This window comes from Bombus affinis, chromosome 10 (assembly GCF_024516045.1).
Source record: "Bombus affinis isolate iyBomAffi1 chromosome 10, iyBomAffi1.2, whole genome shotgun sequence".
Taxonomy (NCBI): Eukaryota; Metazoa; Arthropoda; class Insecta; order Hymenoptera; family Apidae; genus Bombus; species Bombus affinis.
The window spans coordinates 13,510,449-13,533,745 of record NC_066353.1 but is presented as its reverse complement, the minus strand read 5'-3'; the positions used below and the strand labels follow the sequence as shown (position 1 = coordinate 13,533,745).

The following is a 23,297-nucleotide window of genomic DNA, read 5'->3' as shown; positions in this document are numbered from 1 at the left end:
AGATCATTATGGCGATCAGAAGATTATTGTATTTGTACTTGTTTACGCATTTCGCTTTTATACTGCACTTTTAAGGTATACCATGTTTATAATTTATTTTTAGCATATTTCTTTGATATGCTCATAAAATGACCAATAAAATAACTTTTATAAAAAAGGAGTACGTTATGTTATTTTTAATCGATTCTCCAATATGATCTATCGCCTTAAATTTAAATCGGAAGGTATTATGGAATAAAGTTGTCAGCAGGTGTCGCAATAGTACGTAAGGAATGATTTTCGCGCCATTAAACTGCGCTGGAATCAAGCGTAAAAGTCGTGGGGTAGCAGATTACATATTTTAATCGCGTTCGTCGTTCGAGAGGTTTAAGTGGGGCACGTTTTGCATCGATATAGGTTAACAGTAGGCTGGGAGGGATAACAACTCACGTGTTACCGAACGTGCAGCATGATGCGGAACAGTCGCTCCGCGCGGTAGATATGTAATGTATGGTTCAGTTCAGTCTTTATAGACATCGTCGTCTAGAACGCATCGTGGTGTTTATTATATTATTGTGAAACCAACTGAAAATTAGTGAAAGTCTATTTCTCTATTTACTGATTTTTTATAACCGATCAAATGGTGCGTTATTCTTAATTTAATTATTAATGGTGAATGCGATACATTAAACAAAAAAAACTTATCCCCTTTTGTTCTTACAAATACGAGCAATTTGCCTTCGCTTATTTCTTTATCAGTTCTTAACACTTTTACTGCCACGAAATATAGAAATGACGCGTGAACATCGAGTTCATTTTATTTAGCAGCAGTGTTGTGACTTAACGGATATCGTCTAAAAGAAACGCTACCCTTAGAAGAGAACGATGGAAGAAGTATCTACTGAAAATGCTAAGGTGTCGGATTCCGGATATTCCAATACTTGTAGCAACAGTCAGTCGCAACGTAGGTATGTATCGAATTTTTTGATTGTTTGTCTATACCTTTCGAAGTGCGCTGAATTTATTTCATTTCGCAAGCATTGATTTGAATATAGCGCCATGAATTTCAAATATGAACTATGCGTTATATTAGTCGATCAACTCATTATACATTATTCCAATGATACGTCTATAAGAAAAAGACGAGTCGGTGGATATTTCAGGTAAAATTACATTTCTACAATTCATATTCTTACAACACCAAATTTTAATAATCACAGGTATTAACGTAAAGTGTGAACTGTAAGATTTCCCACAGTTTTGACATGATACTAATACCAGAAATGTATATTAATATGTATATTAAATGTATTAATGTATTCTTATACTATCTGACTAATTTTCATTTGAAATAATATATGGTACAGTAGTTGGTAACTAAAAGGACTAATCATGAGATAGAATAGTCTTGAAAATTATTAGTTTATTCGGTATTAAAAAACATATTATAAAACTTCCATTTTATCGTATCGTTTAAAATACATTCTGATATCGATACACTAAATAATTGTAAATGATTTTGTTAATATTTATGTAATAAATCGTATACAAAGCGTATTTATTCTTCAGGAAAGAGAACAGATGGGAATTAATGTAAATAACTAATATGCATAAATAACATCGACGTTAATAGAACGCAAGGGATGAAGGCAAAAAGCTATATAAATTTTTATCGAGCATAATTAATACATCGTTATTCTATTATGTTCATCTTGTGCAATCTACATGCAGACGTTTAATAAACGTTTATCAGATCTTAATTAATGAATGCTGTTTAATTGCAACCAATCTAATTGACTTGCTATTTTAATACAGATTTAACTAATACAGAAATATCTCACGTATTCTCTTGATGAGACATAATCCCTTTTTTTGCTTTCTCTCCTCTTTTTTTTTTATTTTCCATTTGCCGATTCGAGTCGAATTCTTGTGTAATCTCAATTTATGCAATATATGTATATATGACCGCGCGTTATTCCATAAATGAATGTATAAAGATAGTAAAAGTAAATGTTTGATTAAACGTTTGGAAAATCCAAGCCGGAGATGAACTATAAATCATTGGATCGATTGGAAAATACAGGTTTCGATATGTCAGAAGTTTTGCGATTTTTTATCGCGTTCGGAGACCTTACAAAAGATGTAAGAGAGTTTCATAACGATTTGCATTTGTGAACGCGAAGAAATCCCTACAAACTTAATTTTCTTATGTCCCATGTGAATGATGTTTAATATCGATCCATAAGACTTAGATTGTGTACTTATAAAGTATATTGTATATATACTAAAGAAAACGAATTAATCGATTGACTGATCAATTGGTTTCTTCAATTCGTCTTGATAAATTGTATATTTCAAAGTTTCATACTTACTACTAAGAATTACCACTGCCTACGCATCTTGATCATCTGAGTAGACACGATCATTCTTCCGAAACTTGTATCGAAATAAAGATTACAAGTGCAAATTTTGTTCATGACTAGCAGTAATGGAGCCTTTCTTCGGTGAGGGCAGCGAAATGTGTAAAAGTACATTTCTAAATTTTCTTTCCCAAGATTAAAAATTTACTTATAACTTACATTTCAATATCTCTATCCGATACTGTATATAGCCTAAATAATTAAATTAATAAATTAATATTAATTATATATCTAACAAGTTTTTCAGAATGTGGTATAATATTTTTATATTCTTTTATTCTCGAGTGGGGGATGGCGGTCGCCGCTCTGGATCCATCACTGACGACAAGGAATAGAATTGATTGATCAGATTATTGGACCCGTAAAGTTTGACCCCTGATCTCTTAATCGCTGAATGACTGTTCCATCAGACTCAATTGAACTTCTCAGCTCGTTGATAGATTTTGTTTCCTTAATATCTTTAGTATTCGAGAAAAGACTTTTACTTGCGGATGAATTTCACGTGGGTATCTTGCAGACATACATAAGTGATTGATCTCTGACAAAATCATTGTGATAATTCACAAATTAAACAAATTGAAAATTTATGAGATATCTTAGGCTAAATCTACACTGACGGACACGAATTTGCGAACAATTGTTTGTCGTTGTAAACTTAGCTGTAGGATATTCACTATTAGGATCGCTAGGATATCCAGTCTCTATGTAGTGTACGTTAGCACAGGATTCTTGGCATTGACACGCTTTGTCGATGATGTAGGTGAGAGGCAGACGAAAAGCATGGCGAACAAGAAGGATAGAAACTCGAACACGACGGTTAAGGCTAACTAGTTTCTCAGCGAAACATGCCGCTTGCATTTCCACGTTCGCATTTAAACATCCAAGCTTGGGTTGAGAAACCCGATGAAAACAGGTCGAACGAATGCAAAGCGTACGCAAGATCGCTGATTGCTACGTTAACGAAAGTTAACGTCTGACTGAAATACTTTCCACGATGGTACCAATCTCGAGAACCTTGCGAAATAAGATGCAATATTGAAGAAATTATAAACCAAGTGGCTTTTTATTGATGTTTGATGATCGAATTTTTTTATATTTAATCAAAGCAATTCTTATGATTTTATTGCGTCATCAAAATTTTATTGATCTAAAATGACTAGAGCAATCAGATTATAATTTGATAAGGAATCTAGAAGTAAATTACAAACCTTAGAAGTCTTGTCTTTGATATAGACGATAATTGCATGCAAAAGTTGTATATTTGAGGTTTTAAAAAAATTTGTTTTAAGGGAACCTTGCTTGGTTCAATATGCATGTTGTATTTCAAGCTTTGTTTTTTTAATTAACCATCGTCGATGTAACAGTTAATGGCGATCCCCTATAATAACAAAGAACGACATCGTGGGCGAGTCGGCTATTGATGCTACTCAACTGATTGATACTAGCGCATAATTATAGATTCTGAATTCTCACGTGTTGCTTATCAAGTAAAATTGTACACGCTGCAGGTACCTGATGAAGAGTGAAACGTGATGTTCCTCTAGGGAAGCGAATGTTGCACCATATGCTGATCCAACGTATTTACCAGTTTGTTGTTTTAATTGCATAATAGTACCATTCCCTACGTCAATATGAAAGGATTATGTCACTATAAAAATTAATAAGGCTTTTCATTAGATTTATAAACATTCCAAAAATACGTCGCCAGAATAGCGCGACGAATCCCTGAGAAGAGTCTGAATTTTTATTCTATTACCGTAATTTTGCGTTGAAGTCTAAAAATTCCAGTATTTAAAATAGTCATTAATTTTTACAACACAAAAACTTAACCGAAATAGAATTTGTCAAATAATCTTAGAAATGATACATAACGGATAAAATATAGACGTCTGTAGTTAGAGATTAATTATAATCGCGAATTCTATGTTTTGTCGGATTTTATATCTCGTTAATACGACGTTTCCTTGGGATTATTCGTGTCAGAACTTCGAATAAAATCGATAGCCGGATCACGGTCCCGTTCGACAGTTCTAGTCACGGGGCCACGAGCGTGAAACAGACCTTATGCAATAATTTTTCCTACCGAACGAGGTGCAACAAATGTAGGAGCCCCGTGCTCGTTCCCTGGGAAATAATGAGGACAGTGAAAGGCCAGAAAGACTCCGACGTAAGGGCCGATTGTGGTGGTCACGTTTGCCGAACATGTGATCGGTCCTTTTTTTTCCATTCCATAACTGGTTTCAGAGATTTTGTGCCAGCGAATCGCGTGACTTTCTTGACACCGGTTTAATTGGCCAATGGGCCGAGGCCGTTTCTATCGTTCGAGAAATGAACCTCTGCTGCAATCAGCTTCTATCCACCTCTGTACCCATTTGCCAGTGAAACAGAGATAATCGGAGGATAGTAATTCTGTTTTCGCGATACGAACTAGATCAAGCTTGCGCACGATTTTTCGTTTGTTCAGCAAGTTTTTCAGTCTGTTCTCATGGTAGATGAGTTAATTTGTCGAGGATACTGTTTCTAAGGACGGTGCAACTCTTATCGGAAGACGCGTATTCTAGTTCCAGCGTTACACGTGGATCTAGTTACGAAGGAACAAATTATAACAAATGAATCTTACAAGAGTTCGATAAAAAGCGTAAATTTCGTAATCGAGCAACATAAATTCATAAAGCTTCGGTACTTACGATCATTTTCATTTTCAATCTTCAATGCCATTAAACATTGAAATAGTAATCTGTTGAATATGTTATTCGTTAAACTTACAATATTGCAAAACATTAAGACGCTAATATATTTGACGTTTTGCAAGTTTGATAATCGCACGGGAAGCTTGGTAAGCTATCGATTTAAAGATTATTTCAATACGCGAGCGCGTTCAGTAGTAACGGATAGTCAAGGTCAGACCTAGCGCGGTGAATAAGCATATACAGTAGTTTGGTCGATTAATCGTCAGACGTTAACGTGACTACATTACGTATGTAAGCTATATTACGATAAACCCATCTAAAAATATCATTTTTGTTTTATACTAGTAACACAGGCATTCACTAAATAATGTTTAATAACGTTTACTCATTTCTGTTGCAGTAGTGGCAGCTCAATCTCGAGAAACAGTAACCGCTCCGAAAGTAGCGGTTATTGCGGTAGGCGCCCCTCCACATTTGGATCCAGGTAATATATCGCTTAAGTTTCTTTAGTATTATCGGTAGTCCAAAGATAGAAGCAATCGCGATGACGGTTGACTCTTACAAAAATTTTTCCCCCAAAATACGATCCTCAAAAAACACAGAGATACCTATTGACCGCTGATGGCAAGTGAAAGTATTTATGATCGTAAGGATCTTGCTACTATGCGTGAAATATCAATATGTCGTATTTATAAGCAATTGATAAATCATTACAACTTCAGCTAGTAAAGAATAAGGGTGAAGTATCCAGTGGAAAGTAATTGTTGTTCCTCAGTGCTGTGTGAACTTTTGATAAAAAATAATTTGAAGCAAGTGTCTATCATTATTTTCTTTTTCTTGGTACTAAAAAATAAAATATACGCAAGACACTGCTAATTGTAGTCTTGCAATATTACGGTACTACTTTGTGTAGTTATCTCCAATAATTGTACGTCGAATGAAAAATACATGAACTTATACAAGTGGAGGCACTTCACTGTAGTTAAAGAAGATTTTAGTATAACGTGCCCCAGGCGTTTATGGAACGTCGCAAAAAGTATCTGACATTGGAAAAACGAAAAGTACATACACATATTATTCTACTATCGAAAAATGTCTATTTATATTTAAAGAAGGAAAATAGCTGTCTAAGTTAAAATTAGTGATTGTGGTGTGTATATAACCGCTGTTATCAACAAGATTGAATAGACGTTGTATGCTAACGTGAGTTTGCCAATTAAATTATTCGCTCGAGTACATGAACACCTTAGAAAGAACGTCATTAACATTTGCGAATTATTCATCCTGCAAATCAAAAGCAATAGTGAAATTAGAGAAGCAAACACAACTTTCTCCATCATTTTCTTCTGTATAATTACAGTTGAAGAAACGTTTAAATTTCGATGTCTGTATCTATGTCACTAGTCATCTAGTCAATTTTTGTTTTAAATTTTATTCTTCCCCTTTTTCTATAATTAAAGTCATATAATGGAACAGAAAAAATTATTGACAGATTTGTACTCCTGGTATGTTCATACAGTTGAACACGGTTGTTCTATAATTATCGCGATTGTGAAGGTGACACAGCGCGCATACGCGCCCAGCAATGTGGATTTTTACTATCGTATTCATGTACGTGCAAGAGAATGATTACATTCAGTTACGAGAAAGCGCACACAAACCTTGTTACTTGCAGCTGTAAACACTGGTGCATGTGCCCTGCCACGTGCCTACAACGTCGCCATTGGCGTCGCCTACGTGGCATGAAGTATCCCCACGTATTATTGCATAATCTGGATAGGCCGCGCCATTGCAATAATAAATCATCACCGGGTCTATAAATTACAGTTAAAACAAGTCTATTTCTGATTATTCGTCAGATATAATAAGAGGTAGAGAAAATAAAAAGACAATGGTGCTTTGAATTTATATATCAAACTGTAACGTCATTCACATTTCCTGTTTCATTTAAACCTCACCGATCGACGACAACGTTCGTCTCTTTTTTTCTCTTTTCCTTTCTTGACGCGAAAACTTTGTAAGGAAAACAGCGATTGAGCACTTTAAGCAAGCTGATTACGCCGTGTTATCCGACGTGAAAAATATTACTGTTTGCTTGATTCGAAATATTTGAAGAGCAGAGTGACATGCCTCGCATCGTTTCATGTCTATTGGTCTCTGACGGTGCAACAAGCACTTCTCGAACCAATAGTATGAGAATGCGTCGTCGCTTGCCGCGCACAACTCGCAGAATATACCTCATATAATTCTCCACATAACTTGCAAGGGTCAAGGTTAATTACCGCGAATGCTTTTCTGTTGCTTCGAGTAGAATGGGTATATATTTGGTAATTTAAATCAACCCTTACGAATAACTATATTTAATCACAAAGGAACAGATGTTACTGGAAATTAATTTATATTTGTAACAATGTTTTTGTAATTGCTCTTTCATGCTAGAAATACGTATATATTATGAGAGGCGTTAGACAATAGCTTTCCTCTCTCTTAAGAGAGAGAGAGAGAGAGAGAGAGAGAGAGAGAGAGAGAAAGAGAGAGAGTACAATTAAAGGCTATCCTATTGCATAATGTATTTCAAATTATATTAATAAATTTCCTGCTTTGTACATATCGATTTGTGACTAATCCTGATTAAAGGAAACAGATAATATCACTTTCGGTCTTTAAAGAAGAATATTAAGATGAATAATAACGAATTTCTTTATATATTTTTTAGTTCAAACGGTATTAGCATGCAATTATTTTAATTTTATTTCTATGAGCATTGTAATATAAATTCAAAGTACGTATTCTTTCTATTGTTTTAATCAAAGCTATTCGAATATATCGGCCTTCTCAAGCTTTAATATCGAACTAGGAAATATAAACATTAAATGACCGAACTAATCTTGGAGAAAGCTTGAAAGGTTTATCGTTAGAGAAATGCACTTTCTCTTTGTTACGTAACGAATGCAATCACTATTTGATGACCTAAAGCATTTGTTACGTATTGTATTTTTGTTGCAAATGGTTTTCCTGGAGAAAGTTTCTCGGCAATCTAGTCTATTTTTGTATCATTCCACTCCCACAACACGTAACAATACTATAAATCTAGTTATGCTTATCATGGTCGTTTAGAATAACAACATTCTCTTTGATGAAGCAACTGTTAAAGCAATAAATGAACCTGGAGCTCATGTTCGCATGCGTGCACAGTGGATTCCTTATTTGTTGACTAAGCGGGAAATAAACTTATTTTTAGAACGTATATCTATAATTAGCATCGTATTGAAAGCATATAACGTATATCAACGTTACCAATATCGCGTTATCATCACAAAACACATGAGAATGTTCTATTTCAGATTACTTAAGGATATTTCGATAAGATTGCGCAATAAAAATAGTTGAATAAACATCACGATAAGATCAATGAATTTTACTATGTCAGCTTATGAAAACTCTGCTGGAAATATGAAACTTACCTTAACTACGAATCGCGAATCATTGTTTGATTCTTACTTCTTTTTACGCGATATATGCGTATATTGTATTACAGGTCGATCTACTCGCTTCATTTTATCGATCGCGATTGCTTTATTTGTAAGTTAATGAAAGTAAGTCACTCTTTCCCTTGTTATCATTCCCTTAAACATGGTTAGATAATGTCGTAGAAAATACATTATATTCTTCGATGACGCGAAGTTTTTACAAAATGCCACGTTTGACCATTTCCTAAAGTTACGTTCCGTCTTTACTAATTTTTGGATCTTTTCGCTAGATTAAGATTAGAAACTTTTTTCCATTTATACATGTAACGTTCATATGAATATAGCAATGAAGCACTACCGCAGCCAATCAGCAGAAGAAAGGATAAAGAATACAAGAAGAAGAAGTCGAAGACGATTTTGGCTGTTAACGCTGAGGCAGATATTATCCTGAAAAGTGCCGGCACACAGCCAGAGGCTGTGTCTTATAATGTCACCGTCCCAACGAAGCCAATACTTGAAAAAAAATCAGGTTGGTTGTAATACAAAATTTGCGGGAACAAGTGCACGTTAACTGTACGATTCCTAGAATCTCTTCGTTTATAAGGTAGCTTAGTCATTGGAGACGTGTAATCATTGATTTATGTGATCGGTATCACAGGAGGAGGAGCAAATATCAAATTCTTATCGTCCGTCTAACTATTTTTTCGTACTACTGCAGACTCTACCGAATACAATTTCCTCCTTCTAGTTTCACGGTTAAGATTAAACATTGATAGAAATCGATTTAACGCAGAACTGTACGATCGTTGATAATTATAATTAAAAACTATACGTGAAACACAAATCAATTTTTCTCGGGGAAGTAGAAAGAAGATTGACAGTTTTGCGCAACGTTATTTGGTTTCGTGCACTTTTCCCTTCAATTAGATTTCGCTTACTTCATAGCCAAAGACTTCGAATGACCATTCTTCCTTCTTTACGTCCATCTCCATGGTTCCCTTAGTCCGTCAGACATTGAATCTGAAACGGTCAATTGCATCTTCTTTTGTTCAAAGTTGAAACGGTCTTGAGCGTCCTGTTTTTACTTAGTCAGCTCCTACAAGTTCGCGTTTCAGTTTGGACAAAAGAGAGATTCAATGGATCTGAAGGGTTCGTCTGCTTCGAATTCGGGGACACTCGATTAGCATCGATTGTCCTGAACCTTTTTAAACGAGAGTTTTACGTAGCTTGTATTTAAATAAAATAGTCATACAATAGAGTAATGGCTGTTGTTGTTACCCTGGCAATTAATCTCAGCTCTGCCCAGCGTGAACAAAACCTCGAAAAGAGTACCCCGTTTCTAACTCACTTACGTGGTAAAATATTGATCCTTTTTCGTCATAGCAACCTTCCCGCGCCAGTATCGCTACTTGCACAACGAATCCTTTAGTAAATGTAAGAGACATAAATAGTAACAACGTTGGAAGATACTATCTTTCGCGTTATGAATTGAAATGATAAACGATAACAACGTATAAACGATATATAACGCATTTCTAATTACAAGGCTGTAAATAGTTCCTTGAATAGCCTGACTACAGTGATATAAGCATCACTTGGTATACATGCGAGCCCCTTCGGCGGAAGACAGCTGTCGGATAGAATAGTAGTCCTAAAATATTTTAAGCATTGAGATTATATATGTATTTATATATAATTTCTCCTTATACTGGTTTTATATAATCACTCGGTACTATCCGTGAACAAAAGGCAGGTGCTGTCGAGCTCTCCGTTTGGTCCAGCCACAGTAGCACTCACAACTGAACCGAGCTTTATATAACATCGAGAAACGTCTATGATTTACGTAATTATTTACATAATTTTTAATAATCCACTTCTCGAATAACCAATTCTTACGTAGGCTTTTTTCATCGGTCGTTACGAGCTTGGACCTGATTTACTGGTTACGAGCCTGCGACGTGTCCTGCAATACGACATGTTTTAACGCGAGAATAGATCCGTTTCGTAATCACGATGCTCGTTTGTTAGTTCGTTGCACGAGGGATAGCTAAGTACAATGTATTGTACAATCTTTGATAACTGTGTTGTTTTAAAATTGAACAACGTGGGGCACGTTGATGTCCGAACACGAAGCGACCGATTTGCAATAACGTCGCGAATGAATTTAACGATACTATGGATGATTTAAAAAATTAGATTCCAGTAACAGTCGCTCGATAAACGAGATAAAAAACGAGAGTCGAGAAGTAAAAATTGCCTTGGTATCAGCTTGGTGTGTTATAGAGCTCGAAGTTGAATTCAATTTTATTTATTTCTTTCAAGAACGATGTCGAGCTGTTGATTCGTTACTTCTTCTCGTATTACGAAACGTTGTCGCGGAATTTTTGTCCTGTTGGACTAAGGAAACATTGCTATCTCCTATCCTTCATTAATTCATTACCCATGCAATAGGTCACGTCTTACACGTTTCTTGGACGCCTCCAAATATTTTCGATTTAATTTCAATTAGTTTCTTCCATCATCCAAGACATTCTCTTTCCCTAAATCACGTTTTCAGGGGTATCTAAGGAGATCCGTACAGCAGCTACGTTTCTTGGTTACTGCCTTCCTTCGCCCACACGTTTAAAGGATCTCCTAGAATCCTAAATTTAAAATCGCCTTCCAAAATTAAAGTCATCACGCAACGAGAAACATCTCCGTGTTTATCCATTGTTAAAACGATAAAAGGGACGTCCATGAAACGTTGTTGAAAACTTGACAGATGTTAAATGGGTATAAAGAATCCATGTTCTATTAGAAAACATGGGCAGGTATGTCCAAGAAGAACAGAATATAACGACGAGAATTTTTGTTGGGTGTATACAAGAAGAAGTAGCCATAGAATTGGTGGATGCAACGGATCCCGGCGAGCACAACGGAGATAACGTCACAGATGTGGAAGTAGGACTTGCTTCTCGTACGAATCCTCTGGATGATTCCGCCTCTCAAGCCAATGTTAGTATTCATTAAAAAGCAACGAGGAAACAGATTTCTCCTAATTAGTTAACTGTGGTAGAAGGACACGTAGAGAGAAACAGTAATTATGTCAATCGAGACTCGCTCGGTCGTGGTCGATCGAGGGGCTTCTTCTTAGGGAGGTGCAGAATCGAGTATACTCGCAAAAGCATCCTGCCACTTAATATTATATACATATCTATATATTAATCTTAACCCAATTGTTATCTATATCGATACATTAGAACATTTTTTTTCCTTAATTATTGCAATTTGGTATGGCTTTTTGTATACGATGATGTAACATAGTGGTACCATTGTCGCGAGGTTTCCGTGATGTTATGCATGGAGAAAGGAGATTGCTGCTCGCAAAACGACTTTCTAATAGCTTTATAGTGAAACTATTAAATCTCTTTAGAAATAGCACATTTCCTTTTTTTCTTCTTAATACTTACGTTAACAAGTAGCTTTCTTCAACGCCAGTAATGGGGTTGGTTTGTTGGGTGAAGGTTCACTAATCAAGTTCTAAAATGTACTTACTATATTAGATATTCTATCAAAAGAACTATATATTTCTTTATGTCATGGAATTTCTTCTGTTTTTATTTAATTTATATCTTCGATCATTTGAAATTTTTTTAAATGAATAAAAATTATATTCTTTGATGAAATACAACTCTTTTCTCTATGCATATAGCGTTTGAAAGTGACCAACTGAAAGTACTATTAAGGTATTGCATGTAAAATATCCTATGGTAATTCCATCGCATAATTTGCATGTAACTGTTGGTAAAAATCATAGGAAAGAATGTGAAGAAGAATCGAGGAAAAAGTAGCGACGAGTTCACTCTACAAGCTACGTAATTTAGATTAAAAAAAAAAAGAAAAACAGGGATATCGAAAAAGGTGTTTTATGTGAAGACTATCTTGATGATATAGATTCAGGTGTCATCTACGTGTTAATCAATTATTTTATGGATAAATCTACTAGCATCAATCTAACGTAAATAGAAATCAACAGTTTCATATTGTATATCCTATATAGGAGGGATTTTGCGCGGTGATTTCGATGCATGATGGCCTCGTCTTGTATACGACTCCCTCGATATGCACAGCTCTAGGATACCCCAAGGACGCATGGATTGGTCGATCTTTCATTGACTATGTACACCCAAAGGATAAGGCTACACTGGCCGATCAGATTTCAAGCAGTATAGTATCGCCTCAAGAAGATAGACCGAAAGGTATTACATCAAATTTGCTTAATGAAACTTTTTCATAAAAGAAATTATATTTTTGAATAAAAAATAAAACTAGACTGCGAAGAACGTGATTTAATTGAACTTTTATCTAATTTTTCTCGCATTAAAATATGTTATAAAATTCTTTTATAGACACCTATAAATATCTATTATATATATATCTTGGTTTATTATTTTATTTATTTGTTTTATTATTGTATTCATAGGTATTAACGGTAGAAGGGCAAGTTTATTCTGCGGGTTGCGAAAGTTTACGAGATCGATTATTCACCAGTCCATTGATCAACATAAGGCGGCGAGGTCGAATTTCTACCTTCCGTTCCACTTGACCTTATCGTTCAGGGATTTTCGAGACCGTGCAACTGAACAGCAACACAAAGCAATGTTCCTGGTGGTTACTGCCCAACCTGTTCATTCTGCATATAAAGGTAGTACGATTGAAGATCTTCGAGGAGGGTCGACTGACAAAAAAGATTCGATAAATTGTTTGTTCTGAATAAAAATAATAGGAATAAGGAATTTTCAATGATGTCTAAATCTGTGTATAAGGTTTATCGATTCGTGAATAATATGTATGAAAAATAATAGTCGAGTCGTTTCTTCAGTCTAATCTTCTCGATGATAAAATATGACTCGGTGGTTTCCACGGCGACGTGCCTTAAGCAGAAGGTAATTTTTCTTAAATTAGAAATATTTATTCGAGAATCGTGACGATTTTGATAGTCTCTCATCCTTGTCGTCTTTTTATTTATTCGTTTTTTATCATCTGGCCAATTTTTCGTTTTCGTTCAGTTTGGAGACCACTGTTTCGAGTATTCGTTTAAGAAGCGGAAACAAAGAACAAGAATAACAACGCATCGATCATTTTCCATAAAATAGATAAAAATTCATTTTTTGTTTGATGAACACGTAATGATTTTTCTTTATTCATTGTATTTTAATCTAAACGAAAAAGAGAGGAAGGGCAATAAGAAAGAAAGAGATGAAGAATATTTTAATTGCGATCTATTTTAGTATAATATCGTATTCCTCTTTCTGTTTTTATTCGTGTACGTTTTCGATATAAAAATTTGCTAACAATGAAACAAGGGAAAGGGAAATCAAAGATGTTTGCCCTTATCAGCCTATTCTGGAAATTGTTTATATTAACTTCTTATCAACGATAGATGGAAGTTATTTTGAGAATTAATCCATTTATTTGCCTCTTTATCATTTTCTTGTATCAATATTAACGCTTTTGTTAGATGCAGATTTTGCCTTAAGTATAATTTACTCGTGACTTAGAATGTCATTTCGAAACTTCTTTTAAATCCTTCTGACAAGTCTGTTCGAAATTCATAAATACAATATCGAAATGGTTGGTACATCTCTTCGCACAATGTTATAATATTATTTCACGCTTACATAGGTAGAGTGCACAAGTGTTCGTACAGATTTGTCAACGAGCCAAAGTTGGTTCGATTGCGTACCATAAAGATTAAAGCTTTCATCATGAAGGAAGCACTTAACAAAAGAGAGAATGACTTTGACCTTCCTGTTATCATTATCCGCAGCGCCAGAAGAAACGATAATATCTTCGGTATTCACGACCCGCCATACTGCGACCTGCTACCTATCTCATGTCGATCCCGACGTAGTCCAATACTTTGGCTATCTACCTCAGGATATGGTTGGCCGTTCGCTATTCGACTTCTACCATCCCGAGGATCTGCCCTTCATCAAAGACATCTATGAGACTGTGAGCATGTGCCCCAAAAAAGCAAATTTTTAGGTTTCGATCGAGTATACGCTTGAGACAAAAACAGAATAATAGTGTAAAAGAAAAAAAAATGTAATCCGCAGAAAAAGTGCAAGCGTAAGCGAGTCCCGACAACCGAACGTCGAACGACGTATAAAAATCCCTATTCCTTCGATTATTCATATTTATACACATGTCGTTGAACAGGTGATCAAGCTCGAAGGTGCCTCCTTCAGATCGAAACCCTACAGGTTCGGAGTGCAGAACGGAGGCTACGTCGTCCTCGAAACAGAGTGGTCGTCCTTTATCAATCCTTGGACGAAAAAACTAGAGTTTGTCGTAGGTCAACACAGGGTACTGAAAGGTCCAGCAAATCCTGATATCTTTCGCTTACCATGCGCAACCGAGTACGGTCAATTGGCTAACATTAGTGAGGAGGTGCTAAAAGAGGCCAAGATCATACAAGGAGAGATACGTACACTTCTTGACGAGGTATGTCTTCTTTCGATGATTCATGCTGCACCAGTGATATAGTTAACACAATTTGTCTAGATCGTGATATTGTTCGATAAGGTAAACGTAGCAATCACCCTTATGGTCGATCAAGTTTTTATTTATACGCCAACAAAACAACTCACATATAAATTATACACGTTCTTTCATAGCGATATAAATATTATTATAAATAAAAATTTGCGTTGTCTATAAGTTACATGACAATATATTTATCCTTTCGATTAGGAGCTTAAGTACTTGTTCAAATTATTAAGCAAAGTTGTAATATCAGAAAGCAAAGAACAGGAGACTATTAGAGAATTAATTCCTTTTTTCTCTGTGTTCCTCTTTTTCTTTCTGAAGGGCAATGCGACATCGAATAAATAAATGCATTTTAAGAAGGATAACGAGACACACAGACAAACAGTAAAACGTTCACAGCCGTATAATTATTCCCATGAAATTTTAATCCTAACTAATAAGTTCGCTCATTCCCCAACTTTTTCTCTTTTGTTCTATCGTACGTCTGCGCAGAACATCCAAAGAAAGTCAGATATAACCGAGCTTGATGTGTCAAAGAGGTGCAAGGACCTTGCGTCCTTCATGGAAAATCTGCTGCAAGAGACGAGGACGCCCGGTCTTGGGAAAGATGTGCTCGCTACCGACGACAGGAGTTTTTCGGTGACTATTAGCTACGTTTTAGTATCGCCGACACTTACCTATTTTGCTAGTAATACGCTGTAACGCGCTATGGTGGTATACTACAAGTATATTTACAGTAATTGTAATATTACCCGAGTTCCTCTTATAACGGTTCAACGTTGAGGGTATTTTCTTTAAATCATGTCTAATACGCATCGTGTTGCCTAATGGTTTCACGAATCGTATGATAATATTTTGGTACAACATAGCCTTCGTTATTATTTTCTTATTTTCCTAAAATGTCATGTCTCTCTGTTTCCCTTTTTGCTTCAGTTTAGTCCAAGTCTCATATTTTATGAATAACTTTTACTATACTATACTACTATGTACATCTATACTACTAATGTATAGATTACTTTTTCATAGTTCGCTTTAACTATTTTCATTTGCTTCAAATCTTACGCGATATTATGATTATTGTATAAAACAAAGAAGAAAATACAAAATGAATGCTTTGTACCGAATATTTATCGCCAGTATCGACAGAACCAAGAAAAGAAGAAATTTCTCACTTATATCCAGAGACAAATTGCTTTAATTTTAGTAAATCTCGCTTTATGAGGCTGGTGTTCCTTTTAATCAAGTTTGAATATCCTTTGCTAAATTTCTTTTTTTCTTCGGCTGATTCGATCGGGAATGTATGGTGTAAGTAGAATACAAAGAGTTAGGTGAAGGGTTATTAATAGAAGAAATTCTATGTTGATATATCTTTCCACGAAGCAACATGAAATTTATATTGGTAATAGTGCGAGGAATTCAGAAGAAAAGAACAAAAGATCAGAACTTCGAAACATTCTGAGATCTGTTATTCGATAACATTTTTTCTAAATTTTCTGGCCCTTACGAATCTGAAAAAGAAAACACGTTTTTCTAAATGATGAGATTCTCGCTGCTTCTGAACGATATGTCCTAGAATTTTTTATTTGGAAACTAAGGTGCAAGGTGAGTAAGAAACAACTGATTAAACATTTTACAGCCTGGTGACAAGTTTAACTGGATGTTTAACTTAAAGTAGTGCTAAAAAATCAACTTTTACGAGTTAGGGTTCATCCACATCTGCATTCATGCATTCTGCTATTATAATGCATAATGCGGCTAGTCGTAAGTAAAAATAGAAAAAATGTACCAGCAAACGATCAACAAAACGATCGATAAAGAAAAATCTATCAAATTGTTTTGTACATTGACACAGACGGAGAGCAAAATGAAACTTGCGTAGGTCCGGTGAAGGATAGCGTCAATTTCAAAACCTTGTAGGCACGTTGTTGGTAAGTCTATTTACTTTCTTTTCATTCAATATTACTATTCGTATGTATTTGGTAAAAACGCCAAGCCTTTTATAAACCAACTCCGATTGCAACAGTTTAGTATCATATAGTAGCCAATTGCTTCCGTTTTTCGGCGGCATAGCATTTGTTTATTGATCAATGAAAAATGGACAAGGGCAACAAAATAAAAAAAAAGAACAAAGAGAAAGAAGGCAATTTGTTACTTATATACGTTGATCTCGAATTTTTAGCGCAATTTTTAACGAAACGTGTCATCTTCTATCTATCGCATACTTATTTTTCTATTTTCTATTTTTCTTTTAGAGGAACGATTAGTAATTTCTATCGCTGCTTGATATCATTATTTCTTCTTCATCTTTCCATTACGTACTTATTTTACTGGCCAAGAAATTGTTTATCTTCGATTAATCTTGTTTTCTGTTCTTATCGTCGAGGCATCGTTTAATTCCTTTGCAATTTCTAGACGATACCCTTCTTCTTCTGCGCGTTCATCTCGAGAATCTTTTTATCGAATAATGAAACGTTTCTTTCTTTTTCTATGTATCAGGGAATTCTCTTCTGCGCTAAACCATTCCTTAACATTCTATGAATTGTATCATCAATCGGACAACTGAGTTATATCTCTTCTCTTGCCTCTTTATCGTATCCTAGTGTTGAGTGTAACTGTTGTTATTCATCATCATCATCATTTCATAGACCGTACGTAAAGGGTATCACGTACGGGATTTGAAAAGTTCAGTCTCATGTATTCGAGAAACAATTGAGATACGTTAACGTTAAAGGCTATAAGTGCATCTATAAATTTATTGCAGTACCACACTCGTGAATAAAGTTCCAGTGTATCTCTTCACTTACAAGGTTTTGAAACTAACGAGGCAATATGAGAAAGCGAGAATGGAAGAGAGTATACATTAAAGGTGTGCAAGAGTGATGTTAATATTTTGAAAGTTCCGATGACAGTACTGGTTAACTCTCGTTATTAATTATTATCTATTATTTTACTTATTTTATTCATTGTACATATACTCGTCTAGTGGCTGAGGATGGTCTTCCGGCCTTACATCTATCTCTTATCTTCTCCGCTTACCTTTCGTATTCTCACCCTCTTTGTTTATCCTTCTCCATCTACGCTTTCACTCATACCCTATATGTATACTTCGCCTATATGTAAAGTATGACTGTGTGTAGAGCATAGCATATTTCTACATTTACATATTACATAACACCTGTTGCTCTGTTCAATTCCTTCCTTTTCTCTCTCTCTCTCTCTCTCTCTTCCTTATACTGTTCTTCCTTTTATTGGCTTCCTCTTCGGTATTCCATATTGCTTTCTGCCTTTCGTTAGTTTCTGTTTCTTATTGTTTTCCTCAATTTTTCCTTTTCCCTTCTTTCACTCTCCCTTGATCTCTCTATCCTTCTCAGTATGTATTTCTATTTCCTTTGCTCTTAATACCATTTCCACATTCTGTTCCGTTTTCACCTTCTCATAGCCTTACAGCACGTGACTCATCATCACTTCTCGCTCCCCACAGATTCTGCATTTCTTATTCTCACTGCTCCCTCCAATATTCCTTCGATTGAATTTCGTTTCCATCGTTAGTAACTATTATTTCACAGGGTGTTATCAATAGAACGAAAGATATAAAAGTACATGTATAGATTATTTCATTTTATATAGATTCACTTTATACAGATTATTTCATTTTATTTCATCAGTGACGCACAAATTTTTCGAAATTTCTCGCCTTAATCTTGATTTTAAATCTTTCGTACGTCCAACGGGAATTCAAAAAAATAACGGAATGTTGAATGAGTATGTATGAAAGTATGTACGAATGTATGAACGATGACTGGCCTAGAAGAAGTAGAAGATTTGAAAAGAAGTAGAATGGAAGAAAATTGGTCGATTGTAACGCAACTAACGGTGTTACAGAGCTGGAGAAATATTAGTTGGTCGATTAGTCGCTCGCTCGCGCGCTGTAAATATTGCATTTTTGCGGTAGCAAGATTGCTGAGCGACTTACATAGTACGAACAAATTACTTGCACAAATTATAGCAACTCGTATAACTGGGCAAAACATCTAACAAAAATGAAAGCTTACTCGCTGCGACGCGGGTTTAATGCAACGCAAATTTGCAAAACAATTGACAGTGCCGAAATCAAATGACAACTCTTTTTAAGTCGCTACAATATACTTGTGAAGGGATCACGCAATCCCTTGTTACAGGAGCACGACAGCGTGATGCTTGGTGAGATTTCGCCCCATCGCGAGTACTACGACAGTAAATCGTCCACTGAGACACCACCAAGTTACAATCAGCTCAACTACAACGAAAATATTGAAAGATTTTTTAAGAGTAAGCCACCGGTTGCCACCATGTACGGCAGTGACGAAGAGAATATCAATTCCAGCAACGATGAAGGTGAAAAGACAAGCCCGAATTCAGCAGGTGAGTTCAGTTTTCACCGTAAGACTTCACACTATTGAATTTTTTGAACGTAAAGGCGTTATCAACTTTGACCAGTCTTTTAAAAATTTATAAATTATAAAATATACGATATTGAGTATTATTAACGATATTTATCGTCAAATAAGTTTTTAAACAGCGTTTATTTATGATTTTCATAAATGACCTTCCCTCCAGAATTAGAATAAATTTTACATACTAACATGTATATATATTATCACATAATTAGTGAGAAAATGCATGTCACCGATAAACGGAAGCGGTGGGAGCGGCAGTGGTAGCGCAGAAAATCTAAGCAGTGGTTCGAACAATCAAACAAGCTCAGCGAGTAGAGGCAATACGTCGAATACAACTAGCACGGAAAGTTTCAAACCTCCAACGTTGACAGAGTCGTTGCTCAATCGTCACAATGAGGATATGGAAAAGTTGATGATGCAGAAGCATCGGGAACTTCGATCTAGCATTAAGGCCAGCGACAAATTGAAGGATTCCCGAATAAAAACCACCGAGAAAATGTCGACGGACCCGAACATGCATTTTATTAATCAAGGTCATGGAGTTAAGAGAAGCGGAAGCCATAGCTGGGAAGGAGACAGTTTTAAAGTTAGTAACTCAACGATAAATACACATAATCTCGAGTTCATGACTTATAGCGAGGAAGAATCGTTTAACCCCGTTCGATTATATTTTGCTAGGTTTCAAAGCATGACGAGGTGTCAAGAACAAGTACCGCGGGTCAGTTCCCTACGAATGTCACGACGACAGTTACAAGCATGAGCGTCGATCAATCTACCGTAATTCAAAAAGGTGCCAACATCAATTTGTGGCAGCCTCTATCGGTTACTGTGCCCCCTGCCTCACCTGCTCAACCACACAATGTGCCACAAAAGTGAGTGTTTTTTCATAGAAAAAGCTATATATTAAAGAAGGGTAATATAAAAGAAAGGTAATCGATTGTTTCGATTAATATAGTCTGAAATCCTGCGTATTTTTGGAATAATTGAAAAAATTCAAAAGGTCGCTCGGCAAGTTCGTTTCGATTTACATTTCAATTCGATATACATTTATTGAATTACATAAGTGCTATTTTGTTCCACAATCTTTCTCCATCCTTCATGCAACTTGAATATTCCATCCTTCCAGAACCTTTCTTATTTTCAACATGATTTTTTATATCAATTAAATTTCTTCAAAATCGGAATGAACTTTCCGAGCGATCAATATTATATCTGATTTATTGATAACGGTCTTGTATTATTCAAGTATGTAATGTAAAAACATATTCATAACATTTTGTTCATAGCATCCATTGCTATTTCTTATTTATTTAACAGTAGTTAATATTTTTATAAAACGAATTTGCGTCTCCAATCCGCAAAGCGTTAATTGTGATTTCTCTAATTTCAGCACGAATTCACAAGCAATACCCAGAGTACCAATACTGCCGCCAATGATACCAGTGTATTATATTCCCGTACCTCAAACTAATGATCCTGCAGTTTTATCATCTCTACAAGAGAAACTTAGTCCGCCTCATTCAATGCAACCCCCACAACCAAATCCTTATAGTATGTATTTATTTGAATAAATTAATTTTTAAGGGAAAGTTCTTAAATAATAATTAAAATTTGAAATATCAAAACTAATTTTTAGTGTTTGTGCCAGTTTCATATGTGACGACGGCGATGGCCGGTGTCATTTATCCTCCAGTAATAGGTGCCCCGTCAGCGGGCATGATGTACAGACCATTCTTGATTCCCGAACAAGCATCAGTCACGCGTGAAAATAATCAGTCTACAATGAACAAATGCTCCGATCGAAAACGTCCAGCGAGCCAAGCAACAAGCGTGAAAGCTGAACCGGGTAGCAGTATGGCTATGTCAGAATCTTCTAAAAAAGTAAATCAACATTTTTATACTTGATTTTTTAATTGGTTTACGGATATGTTAAACATTTAATGATAATTAGGTACTATCACCCGGTGAATTATTCTCTTCTTGCGTGAGCAATGACGGAGGTTGCTCGAGCTTAGTGGATGCACCAACGCCAGTGAATCAAAAGATCCACAAACAAAACGACTACTCCGTAGACGAATCGAGCTCGTCGAGCTTTTACAGTAGTTTCCTATATAAGAGCAGTGATAGCAGCTGCAATCCAGATCAAAAGCCAGCGGAATATTTACCAGAGGTAGCTAATAATTTCGATTATTATCTAACAAAATTCAGTCACAAAAAGATTTCAGTCACATTAATTTTAATAAATAATAAATTTATTCATAGGAGAGTATGATGAAGCAACAATATGGTAAGCGAAGAAAAGAGCCACCGTGGCTCGAAGGTGTTCAATTAACTCCAGAATTAATATACGAGTATCAAATACATCCCAAAACTCTGAACGAAGTACTTCAAGCAGACATGGATGCCTTAAAAAATTTCAATCAACCCCTTTTGGTTAACGATCAATTGGGTCAGCTTTATTTGGACTTAGAGGTCGAGGGGTTCGAAACGAAGCTTGTTCTCGAAGATGGGATTACTTCTAGTGGTAGTGACAGTGGAAGCAGCAGCGGAAGTTGGACGGCTGGCACAATGTCACAGGTAAAATATAATTTTAAGTCCTTACGTTAAATAATAAGATTTGATATCGCACTAGTATCGATTTTATAGTAGCTGTAAAGTATTTTGTAAAAAAAAAACAAACTGGCACAAAATCTTTTCTTAAATGTGATAATAAAAAACAAGATCTTGTTTACAGCAAAAACATAGAAGGAGAATGGTGAAATACGGTAAACTCGTGATGATTCACGAAGAGAATGCACCATTGCCACCGGCGCTACCACCTCAGTCCGTACCTTGCCAGCAATTATAGTAAAAACCTTGTACGACCATTTTGTAACTACTGTTTTCAAGCCCGAATTGTTCGCTTGCAATGCCATACTTCGAAGTTGGTTCTAATATCTACGTTACAATTGATCGCTGAGTACAATGTCAATGTCATTTAGGCTATTTTATTTTATTGTATTAAATTCGTATTTTGAGGCAGATGATATTCTTTACATTATTCACATTTACAGATTTACGATTAACTTTTTATATATCTTTAGTCGTTTAGAAAAATACTTGTTTAACTTTTTTCTTATGACAGACATATATTAATAGTTATTACCAATACATGTTTGTATTTAGTGCTTGAAGCACTGAAAGTTGAGATATTAGTGTTATTGATTGATTTAAGAATAGTAGTTTTATTTTTGTAAATTGTTCATTATTATTTTAACTGCCTCAAATAAGTTTCCTTGTATTCGAGCATGATATCAATTGATACATTTAAATATACATATACATAATATTATAGTATGAGAAATCAGAATCATATTGCTTAAAAAGTCAGTGATTTGGTAAGGCTTAAGTCCCTTTTTTCGTTCAAACGAAGTTTATTAATATTTTATTATCTCCGATGATGATGTTTTTACACATCTATTATGCCGATGATAATTTTTAGACATATTTAGATACTCATGTCTCAAGTATGGGAAACGTTTCAGTTAAACTACAAGGTTCCTGTAACCGGGCAGACATTGACGTCCACGTGATTGTCTCTAATCAAATTGAATTCTATTCGATCATCTTTTTTGTTCATATATAAGTTAGTTATTAAATTTTCATTATTATGAAAATAGAAAATCCGTTGGAAAGTCTGTCGCCTGCACAACACTTGATATAGATTTAATACAATTAAAAATGGATGATGAAGTGTGAATTGATGTATGTTATTAATAAAATTGTATACAT

General features: G+C 35.3%; 1 protein-coding gene and 1 long non-coding RNA gene across 9 annotated transcripts; one reads left to right on the top strand and one right to left on the bottom strand.

Annotated features, from left to right (window-relative positions):
* Nucleotides 1-420: 420 nt before the first annotated feature.
* On the top strand, nt 421-23,189 carry LOC126920901 (period circadian protein). 8 transcript variants are annotated; one of them, XM_050731862.1, is made up of 18 exons: nt 423-622; nt 808-947; nt 5,490-5,573; nt 8,904-9,088; nt 11,357-11,553; nt 12,599-12,797; nt 13,022-13,243; nt 14,369-14,553; nt 14,761-15,045; nt 15,583-15,729; nt 19,245-19,491; nt 19,739-20,112; nt 20,205-20,398; nt 20,917-21,077; nt 21,163-21,407; nt 21,478-21,696; nt 21,789-22,103; nt 22,261-23,189. In XM_050731862.1, the coding sequence occupies exons 2-18, from the start codon at nt 865-867 to the stop codon at nt 22,372-22,374; spliced, it is 3,456 nt and encodes a 1,151-aa protein (XP_050587819.1). In that variant the 5' UTR covers nt 423-622; nt 808-864; the 3' UTR covers nt 22,375-23,189. The 8 variants fall into 8 exon arrangements, with proteins under 8 accessions (XP_050587820.1, XP_050587819.1, XP_050587818.1 ...); XM_050731863.1 differs by having other exon boundaries at nt 421-947; nt 21,175-21,407; XM_050731861.1 differs by having other exon boundaries at nt 423-947.
* Nucleotides 2,389-7,234, bottom strand: LOC126920938 (uncharacterized). The gene is made up of 3 exons (XR_007712147.1): nt 6,751-7,234; nt 3,608-4,020; nt 2,389-3,413 (listed from the first exon to the last, which is right to left on the bottom strand). It is a non-coding gene; the product is annotated as an uncharacterized LOC126920938 (long non-coding RNA).
* Nucleotides 23,190-23,297: the final 108 nt, after the last annotated feature.

Bases quoted from the DNA above. Each gene is read 5' to 3' on its own strand.
- LOC126920901 (XM_050731862.1), top strand. From the start codon at position 865: ATGGAAGAAGTATCTACTGAAAATGCTAAGGTGTCGGATTCCGGATAT. The intron at 5,574-8,903 runs GTAATATATCGC...ATATGAATATAG, and splicing joins CCCTCCACATTTGGATCCAG to CAATGAAGCACTACCGCAGC. The intron at 20,399-20,916 runs GTGAGTGTTTTT...CTCTAATTTCAG, and splicing joins CCACACAATGTGCCACAAAA to CACGAATTCACAAGCAATAC.